We start from the raw sequence: 12,306 nt of genomic DNA, 5'->3' as shown, positions 1-12,306 counted from the left end.
CCATTATGTGCACACTTCCTGTAAGTGTCACACTTACTTCCTAACACTTTCACTTTGTTGATAATATCCCTATTACTGTATAAAAGAATATTCTCTGACTCATTGGGCCCAAGTTTCCACACGATTAAAAAATGGGCGCCCCTCCGAGCTGGGCGCCCGTTTTTCGCGCCTAAAACGGTGCCTAAAATAAAATTGCGATTCTGGAGCGTTCTGCAGCTCCTTGTCTGCCTGGCGCGGCGCCCAGGGGGGGCGGAGCCTACACTCGCGCCGATTTTGTAAGTGGGAGGGGGCGGGTACTATTTAAATCAGTTTTTTTCCTGCCGGCAACGCTGCGCGTGCGCATTGGAGCATTCGCGCACGCGCAGTGTGAAAAAAACATTGGCACTCGGCCATTTTTGTAGTTCTTTGTAGCTGTTTAATTTTTGAACATTTTTTTAATAAAAGCACATTGCCATCAGCACATCAGCACTGAGGCTTCTCACTGTCTCCTCCCCCCCCCCCCCCCCCCCCCGCGCGGGAAGAACGGGCGCCTCCTCCCCCCCCCCCCCTCCCCCGGCGGAAAGAACGGGCGCCTCAGGCTGACTGCAGCATTCTCCGTGCCTTCATACAGGTAGGAAGATGGTTTATTTAATCTTTTCTTTGCTTATAAATGTTTATTCAGGTTGGATTTATTTGTATAATATTTGTAGAAGTATAAATAAGGATTTATTGTAGAATTTAATGACTTCCCTCCCCCCCCCACCTCGTTCTGGACATCTAATTTGTAACCTGCGCCTGATTTTTTTAATGTGTAGAACAAGTTTTTCTACAAAAATATTCACTTGCTCCATTCTAACTTAGTTTGGAGTACGTTTTCACTGTGGAAACTTTGAAATCAGGCGTCAGTGGCCGGACACGCCCCCTTTTGAAGAAAAAATTCTGTTCCAAAGTAGAACTGTTCTACCTAACTAGAACTGCAGAAAATAAAATGTGGAGAATTGCGATTTCTAAGATAGTCCGTTCTCCACCAGTTGCTCCTAAAAATCAGGCGCAAATCATGTGGAAACTTGGGCCCATTATGTGCAAAGCCATGGGAGATCTGCTAGTTTAAAAAAAGTGATTTTTTTTAAAAATCTGTTTATTAGCCTGATACCTTTCAGGGACTTGAACAGTGGGGTGGATACACTGAGGTAATGTAAGCCAAGAGGGTTACTTTGAAGACTGTCTATTTCCCAACACTGATGCCAACATGTTCTGTTTCCATTCTTCACTGTATTTGCTGTTGTAGCAAAGAGCTAAAGTAGGAAACAAGACCACTAATCACACTGACACTATTGTTCAGAAGTGGCTATTCTCGAATGAAATTTCCACCATTTACATCACAGCACATAACCATTTAACCCACTGAAATAGTAGATAGCAAGGATCCACAAATGAGATCTATTTGTGGGAAATATCAAAAAGATAATAGCTTTGTCTTGAGTAGTCCCATGTGGTTTATCTATTTTTAAGTGCTACAAAATAATCTTCATAATGTATTAATGGAAAAAAATAAAACCCAGGTTGTAAAGGGTTACGAACTTGGCTGAAAGGAGATGGGGTACATGTTAGGAGCTCAATATTAAATAACAACATATGTGGAGTTTTATTAAAAATATGACTGTAAAATTTGTTCAAGCTCATTAGATGGAGATCATTGCCAAAACATTCCCAGCTAATAATACCAGGGACTTGGCAAACCTGATACATTCATCTTGAGGTATGGTTTAGATTCTCCAGCCTTTGTTATCACTAAGTGCTGAGAATGCATTTGAATAGAATGGAAAAAATCTCTCAAATACTTAACTGATTATCTGTTCAACCCTCCTGTAAATACTAACAATCTTCTTAATGAATCCCCAGAGTGATTTCTAATCAATGGCAGCATTTCTCTGTTTCCTGCTTTGCAGAATAGAGCAAGGATGCTGTTTATAGCCTCTTCCGTTTATGCTGGTACATAAAGTAATGTATTTTGACCATAACATTTCTTATGTTTGTAATGACCGTCGTAATGTAGGAAACGTGTCAGTTTTTCTCCCTCATTGGTTAAGTGTGTGCATTCCTCTTTTTTTTTTGCTTTACAATTCGACTATCATTATTTCACCAATCATATAGGCATAAAATCTTTCAGCATCCTCTCCCAATTTCAATTATATTGCAATTTTTATAACCGTCATTAAAATTATTCACCCATAATACACAAAGAAATTACAAACCCAGCAGATGTCACTGGCGAGAAGCCCAAAATTCATGCTTGTGGTCAAACCTCATCAAAATAAGATTGGCAAACTGCCAGTGTTAAACAAACTCTAATTGTCAGCTTGCTGACCATTGGAGAGGGGAATCTTGCAGCTCCTTCCTTTAGCCAAGTTGGCAGAATCTTGTTTGATTATAGGGGCAGGGGTGGCAGGTAATCATAAGGGAGGGAACTGCTGGTTAGACTACTGAATGTATAGTTCCACGAAGCAGAGCGAGAATTCTGCCCAGTAGAAGTTCAAAATTACATCAGGGTCCCAAATGACCCCAATTAAAATATTTTAATGGGATTCCACCTTTGTCCATCTGAATCAAAGCTTGTTGAAAAACCGTATTTTGCATCTTGTCATTAAATTTGAGGGTGTGGGCATGTTTTTCTCCCCTCTGTTGAATTGTGCCAACGAGGTAACTACATTGGGACTTTTTAATGTAATGTTACTATGGACCCTTATCAACTAAAAGATAAAGAAGCAAAATACTTGTGGTGCTGGAAATCTGAAATAAAAACAGAAAATGCTGGAAATATTCAGCAGGTAAGGCAGCATCTGAGGAGAGGGAAACCGAGTTAACGTTTCAGGTCGATGACCCTTCGTCATCAACCCTGAGTTCTCATAACAAGTCATCGACCTGAAATGTTAACTCGGTTTCTCTCTCCACAGATGCTGCCTGACCTGCTGAATATTTCCAGCATTTTATGTTTTTATTTCAACTAAAAGATACTTTGTCACAGCACTATCTAATGTCTGATCATTTACATTTCTAATTGACAAGTAGAACAATGAATTCAATAAAAGTTCCTTGTGGTTGGGTGCACGTAACCATTGTTAGATTTGGACATCTCGGGCTGATCCTTATCCTTTTATTGACATAATCAACTAAAACCAGATTGGTTATTTCACTGCTCTTTGTAGGGCATTGCTGTGCACAAATTGGCTGATGTCTTTACCTACATTATAGCAGTAGTCACGCTTCAAAACGTACTTAATTGGCTGTAAAGCTCTTTGGGGCATGCTGAGGCTGTGAAAGCTGCTAGATAAATGCAAGTTCTTTTTTTCTTAATCCAGGCAACAAGGGTGATACTGAAACTGTTAAATAACTCCTCTCTGCCCCAAATGCCAGGTGCAGCATTTGGCAAGAAGAACTCAAACATCCATCTCAACTTGTACCCAGGCACAATTGTGACATTCTTTGCATAATGGGATCTCAGTTTTTCCAAGTTTGGTTTTATTTTTTAGAACCATTTGATATAAACATTTAATTAATTTCATCAATGTCTGAAAATCCTTAATATTTTTAGGGCCGCCTCATCTTCTGAATAATTGTTGAAAATTAATTTGTGATTTTCAAAATTTAGTGTCAAAATACATACAAGATACAAAATGTTTTAAGAGTGAGCTTACAATGCATTATTGTTAGACCATAAGGGCACCTGCAACCAGTGATTACAATGACTGTAGAAACTAAAACTCAGAACAAGGCTGATATTATCCAGACACACTGGTCTATTATGCTATACATTTCCTTTCTACACACACAAATTTTACTATTTCTGCACCAGCAATAAATCAGTTCTCCCTCCTCCCCCCACCATGTTAAGGAAAGTACAAGGTTATGTTGATTATTCACAGACAGACTTGTCTCTTCCCCCTCCCAATGTTCCATATGAGATGTAGTCTTGCTCAAATCAAAATAATTTTGAAATCTAGTGTATAGATGTTTGATCACTTACCCACGTAACTTGTACTTTCCATTTGGAACAATTTCAAATTTGTAGTTTTTTGTTGGATAACTTGTGGAAGGGGTGACTGTTCAGAGGAAATAACCAAATTAACATAATTCAGCTGCACAGGCACACCTCACAGTACTCCTGTATTCCATATCCATGTAAAGCAGCCTATGAGAAACTAATGGAATATGAACTGGTTGTATCAAATTATTTCCTCCTCCTGCCCGAATGAGACAAAAAAGATCAGTGAAATGTAGTTTTTTATCCCTAAGTTACACACCAATTGTTAGATATTTTCCTGTTACTGAATTGATGCTGGAGCAGTTTAGTTTTAAAGCATGGGCTGACCTTTTTGATAGCATGAATATGAATGTGACAATAGAACATATTGAGGTAGAAATTCATTTTGGCTCCCGAACCAGGAGGCCCGAGGCCTACCTGAAATAGGGCCTTGGAGACTCATTTAAATAATGTGGATGAACTGCCAGCACCTGTCGCGCCTCCACAGACAGCTTGCCCATTTCAGAGAAACAATTTTGGGCCCTTTGCCTTGCTAAGCCTTCGGGTAAACAGCAAGGGGCAGTCGGAACAGTTAGGGGTGGGGGTGATCGAGGCCGGCAGGAGTGCTGTGGAGTCTGTAAAACGGTCACAACGAGGTCCAATTTCTACCCCATCATCTTCAGCAAAGCCTAACTTGTTTTACTATATGTCCAATCTTGCTGAAACTGGTACTTTTACATAACTTTCTTACTTCTTTTCAGGATTTTTTATTCCAGGATTTCCAAAGCTACAAAGATTCCAGGGACACCACGATCAGATTTTAAGTAAACTCATGCCAAAGCTCAAGAAACATATGGTAAGGATTTCTATGTTCTTTAAACTTTAAAAGCATTACCTGTATTTAATTCTTTTATTGCTTTATTGTGTTAATTATTCATTTATTTGACTTGATACATTCTTAAGTTGGCAAAACATTTAGGGACTGAAAATTCACTGCCCTTCCAGCCCACTGTCGTCCGTCCAGCAGGATTGCATTTGAAGGGTCACAAATTTAGTCGGCACCTGGGTACATTGGGTCCCAGTTTCCCCTACCAATTTCCCAGGGCCTTGATTAGGGTGAACTTCCATCCGTCCCAAATTAAATCACCTGCATCAGAGGGAACCTGGAAATCTGCCATTCTCAGGTACGCTGAATGAATTGGCATCCTGGCCGGCGCAAGTTGGGTCCACCTAAGGTCTTGGCCAGGACCCTTAAATATGTAGAAGATTTCTCCAGTTTTTTTCAGCCCCTTGTAGAGGGCAATGATGGGACAGAATCTAACATGTTTCCAGGGCAGCTCTGGCATTCTCTCCATCCCAGAGCAGGCACTCTCTTCCGGAACTCCTGGCCTTTCCTGACTAACAGGCACTCAATATACGCCTCTATTGACGCAGTCTTGCATTTGTGCAGTAAGTCCTCACATAAGTAATGTCTCGGAGAATGCAAAAAAAGATGGACTAATTGGATAGCTCTACCAAAGAGCAGGCACGTTGGGCCGAATGGCCTCCTTCTGGGCTGCATCATTTTATGATTCGATGATAAATACAAAAAAAAGGTGAAGGAAACTGAAGACACTAATGGATTTAAAGGAGCAGAGAGGAAAATTGGTTTTAGGACAAAATTTCAAAGGACAAATGCACAGTGACTGATCAACTTCCAATAGTAAAGGTGGAAAAGCAGGGAACGTGCAATAATCCAGAATCAGAAAAGCCATATGGTCCAGGTAGGGACACATGCCTGGTTACTTAGATTAAATGAATGAGTGAAGGGATTTGAAGATGTAGATATTGAAATTAATTCACTGGAGCATAGGGAGCTTGCCAAGGATAGGCAGCTGATGAGTGTGCCGAACATAATTGAGTTCTGTATTGAAGTTTATAAAAGTTGTAGGTGGAAAGGCTGGAAAGAAGGGCGTGGTGAAGATATGGGTTAGGATTTCAGCAGCAGTCGTGTAGAAATAGGATTAAAAAATGGAAGAATGTGGTCTTGCTGATTGTACATGGGATAAGAAGCTCCGCTCAGAATTGAATGGGATCTTGATGTTGTGCATTGCTGATTGTAGCTCAAGAATGCAGATAAATGGGTTGGCTCCAACTCGATCAACCAGGGAGATCGTCAACCTGCTGAGTGTTTCCAGCCTTTTCTGCTTTTATTAGAATAGAAAATGCTGGGAACACTCAACAGCTAAGGGAGCATCTGTGGAGAGAGAAGCATTAACATTTCAGGTCAGTGATCTTTCATCAGAACTGGTACATAGTGCTCATGAAAGCCAAAGATGATCCCCCTAGTTTTTTCAACAGTGAGCTGTTGTACACCACACCAGATTTTCCTTTCCATTTGAAAATCGGGTAGGTGTATAAGAAGTGGCTGATCCAAAACTATCAGTGTTCCATCCACACCAAAGTTAATAGTTGCCCCCATAGAGTTCTGTGTTGTCGATGTACATATAGAAGTCCACCGCTTGCTTAAGGATGTAATCGGCATGGGATAGTAATGAACCAAGGATGCATTTCTGGGACACACCAGAAGTCACTGTGCAGGCAAAGGAGGAAAGATGTTCAATAGATATAGTTACTGCATTGGGACAGGTATGAATGGAACACAGTGCGACAGAGCCAGACTCCAGACAGGGATTAATGGTAGAAAACAGAATGGTTAACAATACCAAAGGTGGAATAGAGAACAAGGAAAGACAGCGGGCCACAGTCAATCACACAGGATGTTATCTATGACTTTGACCTTGCTGTTTAATTGTTTGTGGATGGGTTGTTTGTGGATGGGTTGAAAACCAAAGTAGAGGAACTCTGATAGAGAGAGAAATGCTTGAATCATAAGGTAGCATTTTGGAGAGAAATAGAGTAGGTTAATAATTTGAGAGAGGACAGGGATAAAAGGTGGACTTATTAAGAGCGAGATAATGACAGATTTGAGAGGGGTGGTGAAATTGTTGGATGATTTTGAGAAATTAACTATGTTAACATGAATGGGGTAAAGGAGGGAAGTCCGTATCTGAGTCAGAAGCAGGTTGAGGGAACAGAGATGGGACCGTGGAGATGATGACTGGAATTTTCTGGGGTCCGTGCGGGCGTGATTGGAGTCGGGTGGGAAATTTGAAATAAGTTCTCGCGGGTCAGAAACCAACTGTCAACCCGCCCACGTGCCTTTCCCTTGGGTGTGTTTGCTGGTGCGGCAGTGACCAGACCAGCAGAGGCAGGCAACCTAATTTAAATCATTAACAGATAGTTGTCAGACCCTTAAGAGCATTTTTCAGCCTACCATTCGAATTTCCCTGGCTGCCCATGGGATTCACACAGCGTGGGAACTACGTGTGTCAGCCTGAGGCAGGAGTTGAGTGGCCATTGCTTCACCTGATTAACTGACAGCATGAAATGTACTATAAACCCTCCCACCTCACAGCTGATCACTTTCCTCAGGCAGAAGCTGGTGCTGACTGCATTCCCAGCACACAATTAGCTTTCTACAGCCTGCATGTGCTTCCAGAAAAGTCGCCATCCAATCTCTCCTCATTGTTACAACCTATCACACCATTGACAGCTTGCTCCTCTGGTCTCTACTTGACCTGTCATTTATTTCATCAGCTTGGGTGCCATTTATACTGTGTCCCCTCGGTCCTCAGAATCGGACTACGATGAACCCAACACAAGTAGCACCAGGCATACCAACACCACCACCACCACCACCACCAATTTTCTCCTCAACCACCTGACGCTGCACAGGACAGGAGGGCAACAGCGCAGGGCTGGACTGCGCCAGAGACGATACCCCCAACACGCTATACAGGCAGACGATGAGCTTGTTCAATGTGACGAAGCAGCAATGTCAAAGGAGGCTCAAGCTACCGTGCCAGGTCATCGTAGACATTTGCACATTGCTCGAGTAAGACCTGTAGCCCGGAGGAGTGAGTGGACATGCCTTACCAGTAGCTGTCAAAATCACCAGCACCCTCAACATCTTCACCTTTAGCTCCTTCCAGGGATCTGCAGCAGACATTTGCGGCATCTCTCAGTCGGCTGCCCACAGATGCATCTCACAATCTCCTGTTTGACAAATCACCCACTGATGAAGCCAGTGTTACTGAGCGGGCGCTTGGTTTTACCACTCTAGCTGGCTTCCCACGGGCGCAGAGTGTCATCGACTGCAGACATGTGGTCATCAGGGCACCCCATCATAACCCAGGAGTCTTTGTCAACCGCAAGGACTTCCACTCCCTCAATGTGCAGCTGGTCTGCAACCATAGGAAGATCATCATGCATGTGTGTTCCAAATTCCTTGGCAGCTGCCATGACTCTTTCGTCCTTCGTCAGTACACCCTCCCTCAGCTCTTCGCTCCTCCAAACACATTTTCCAGCTGGCTGTTTGGACACAAGGGCTATCCACTGAAGACATGGTTCATGACACCCTTGAGGAGGCCAAATACTGAGGCCCAGGAGAGATACAATGAAAGTGATATTTCCATCTGATGTGTCATAGAGCAGACAATAAGGCATGCTCAAAATGTGCTTCAGGTGCCTTGACAGATCTGGAGGAGCCCTTCAGTATGCACCAGCCAGGATCTCCAGAATCATTGTGGTCTGCTGCGCAGCAGCGAGGATTGGTGCTGCATGAGGAGCAAGGCACTGAGCATGCAGCCTCTTCATAGGAGGAGGAGGAGAAGGAGCAGGAGCTGGAAGACGAGGAGCAGGAGCTGGAGGAACCTGCCGGTCAGATCCCACCAGCACCTGAGCACATTGCTGCCCAGAGGCCAGGGATGGCTTCAGCATGTTCAGATTTACTTAACTTCAAGAGTTACACCCATATGGCTGCCACGTGCTGCGCCAGGTTGGTACCACCCCACAGCAACACCATAAAGAATTCCTACACTGACCAAGCCATTTCTTTCACACTGACCACCATTGCTGGAGGTACCGTTATGTCTCACCATTAACTGTAACTCACTAAGCCATTTCCAAAGGTGCACACAAATTTGTCCAAGACCAGAAAGTGGTGAAAGAAAAGAGTTTTATGGCTGAGCTCACATTAACAGAAACTTGACATTAACAATGAATAAAACACCCAAGTGGCTACCTTTGTAAATCCACTTGTGTGTCATCTCTCTTGCTTCCACGAGGTGTACCTCTGTGCCTTTAGCAGAGGTGGAGGCAGCCTGCTCACTTCCCTGCTGTGACTGCTTAGACATTCTTGGCAATCCTTCTCTGGGTTTTGGAGTCTGTGATGGCACCGCCAAAGTCTGCTCCTCCTGCGACTGCAGGGGCATAATCGGCCATCACGATCCGAGGAGCCACCTGGGGCTTTGACTGAGGGGGTGACAACGGGGGGAGGCTCTTTGAGAGGAGCCCACACTTTCCTCTCCCCTCTCACCGTCATCCTTGTCATGGGCCACCACACTTCCCTGCTAGCAAGGAGCTGGAGAGCACTTTGCTACACATCAGTGGGACCATGAAGACCCACGTCTACGCTGACATCCTTCCTACATGAGCCTCTGCCATCTATTCTCCATGGAGACCATGTGCTCCTGAGTAGTGCATTGGCTGCTCCATGTAGGTGGCCATCCTATCCATGGAAGAGCCTACAGTCATCATCACCTGCTCATGTTGGAGATGGACTCTTCCATTCTCAACATTTGCAGACATTGTGATCGCAAAACCTGTCAGAGCCTCGTGCACTTCTTCCTGCACCTCCAGGATCGGCTTCTTTCTGGATGGCCTCTGAGGCTCAGTGTCTGTATGCAGCCAAGCAGAGCTGGGAGTGTCCTGCGCCCGCCGGCGAGGAATCTCCACTGCTGTCCCTGTCTCCACCATCTGCTCTTGCTCACTTTATGACTTGTGATGGACCCGGTGATGACACTACTCCATCTCATGTGGGACCTACCGCTGGTGCTGGGTGCGCTTATGTCTGGTGATGCTGCGCCCTCAGAGGCTAGAGACTCATCTGAGGAGTCGTCTTCCTCTTTCTCCTGGACAGTGGAGGCGGGGCGGGGGGGGCTCTAGATGGACCTGTGGGAGAGGAAAGAGATGAGTTAGATATGCCATATGAAAAATAGGTACAGATACTATTATGCATATGATGACCATTCAGTGGCTGCTGACATCAGTCCACATATGAATGACTGATCTATGCCAGCCTCCTCTGCTGTTGTGAGGGTGGCAAATGATGGAGGTCCACCTTCAGTTTCTCCCTGTTCCTCTTATTGTACACTCTTCTGAAAGGAGCAAAAGAAGAGAAGGTTGCGTGAGAGTGATGGAATGTGTGTAAGGAATGGATGAGTTACATCTTTAGAGGGAGACTCTCCTGCATAGGGGTGGCAATGCCAAGCGGCCTCCTTGTGAGTTGTTAGTTGGTGCGATTGCATTAGGATAAGGGTCAGTATGAGGTGTGGCCAGTACAATAGGGAAGTGATAATCTAGATAGAGAGAGAGAAATGGGTGGACGTGCATGATCTGTTGGCGTGAGTAAGGATGTGCAGGAGTAGGGTTGGGAAAGCAGAGTGATGAGGATGTGATGAGAGGCACAGCAGGATGAAGTGGAGTGTGGCTTTGTACTCCCCTTTCCTGATCGAATGAAATAATTGAAACGTTTGCGGCACTTCACCCTGGTCCTCCTTAATACACTCTGCTTTTGACCTCCTCTGCAATTTGGAGCCCGGCTCTCTTTGTCTCCTGGGGGGGAGCCTTTTCCGCCCATTGGTAATGACGAGGACCTCCTTGCGTGCTCTGACTCGCTCCACAAGCATATGGAGGGAGTCATCAGAGAATGTGGGTGCAGCCATCTCTCCAACTGTTTGGAACAATCAAAACCTCTAGTGTGCTGCCTGCACTCCTAGATGAACCTTCGAATGCATTGTGGCCAAGGCTTCTTTAAATATCCTAGCTGAAAACGTGTCATCGATGACATCATCAGACCCACACCATTTAATAGCGCCGGGTAATGCGCAGGGCGGGCTTAATAGGCTCCATTAGTGCAAAGTCTTTCTGCAGCGGGGTGGGTGCAACAATGGGGTTGTGACCCACCACGCCAACTGCCCGCACCCAACCCTCCCAGATTCAGAGAACTTTGACCCATGAGTTTAATGACGGCTGGCGGGAAATGAGGAGAAGTAGTTAAGGGTAGAGTTGGTGGAGCCAGGGTGGAAGAGATAAAGCAGAGACAATGCAATGGATAACCTCAATTTTGGAAACTATTTAGTATGAGGCAAGGATGCAGGGTTTGGGGAGGAAGGTCAGAAGAGATTAATTAATCAGCGAACCATTGCATAATATGTAGTTTATGTAACAGTACAAGGTTATTTGAAAATTAGCTTTGTTTTCTTTGCATATTTTTGTGACCAACAGTCTGTGGAAAAACGAGTTAATTTAGTGTGCTTCCCTCTATTTTTCATAAATAAAATACAAAAGATAACTTTGAAAAATAGTCAAAACATTGAAGGCAGAGTTCAAAACAAAAGCATAGTATCAGAATGAGAACTAGGTGAGAGCTTTTTCCCTGGTGTAGATTTTCCCCCGACTGGTGTTTGAGCAGCCAGCTGGTGGAGCATGCCTGCTGGCCACCCGATAGTCCCAACGCGACTTACTGTCCATTATGAGGGCCAGGCCTGGTTAGCATACAGCTGGTGGGCTGCGGGCAGAAAGCTCATGGTGCGGGGCACCCTCCTGGCTTTGGTCCACTGCGATATCGGGTGGCCTGGCCAGCCTCGGGGCCCGTAAAACGGTAGGTTTGAAAGGGGGAAGTGGTCCTGCTATTCCCGGCCTCTCAAAAATAAATTAAAACTTACCATCTGGGCTCCTGTTCGGCTGGACTGCCAGCTGATACTGGGAGGAGCCTGGACTGCTCACGCTCAGCCCAATACTATCCTAAAATGGCAATCACGGTCCGATATATATAAAGGGGCTACCACCTGACTCAGACGGGTGCTCCAGCTACCCAGCAGTGAGATGGGGGTGGCCACACTGTCGGCGGGGAAGGGCTAGTAAGCCATTCCCCATCATTCTTTGGTCCTACCATCTTCTGCTGGGCAGGAGGCCTTAAAAGCCTCCTCTGCATCTTTGCTACCATTTTGGTAGCCAGATGTCATTATTGCCGATGTAAGATTGAAAATGTCAGAAATTGTTTCTGTTTCTTTTTCTGGTGAAATAATATGATTCTTTTCAACTTTTTGCGACTGCAACATAAAGCAAAGTCTAAAACTAACCCGGGCTGAGTTGATTCACAAAATACACTTAAACACCAGCAAAAGTCCACAGTTTGAAAA

The 12,306-nt window shown here is 44.6% G+C and overlaps 1 protein-coding gene across 1 annotated transcript in view; it reads left to right on the top strand.

The window, feature by feature from the left end:
* The window catches only part of LOC139280102 (uncharacterized), a 340,066-nt gene that overhangs the window by 218,972 nt on the left and 108,788 nt on the right, over positions 1-12,306 (top strand). The window contains exon 10 of the mRNA XM_070899614.1: positions 4,762-4,856. Coding sequence (XP_070755715.1) covers positions 4,762-4,856 — 95 coding nt within the window. The remainder of the gene's footprint in view (positions 1-4,761; positions 4,857-12,306) is intronic.

Source organism: Pristiophorus japonicus, chromosome 14 (genome assembly GCF_044704955.1).
Source record: "Pristiophorus japonicus isolate sPriJap1 chromosome 14, sPriJap1.hap1, whole genome shotgun sequence".
NCBI lineage: Eukaryota > Metazoa > Chordata > Chondrichthyes > Pristiophoridae > Pristiophorus > Pristiophorus japonicus.
This window is presented reverse-complemented; position numbering and strand designations above follow the sequence as displayed.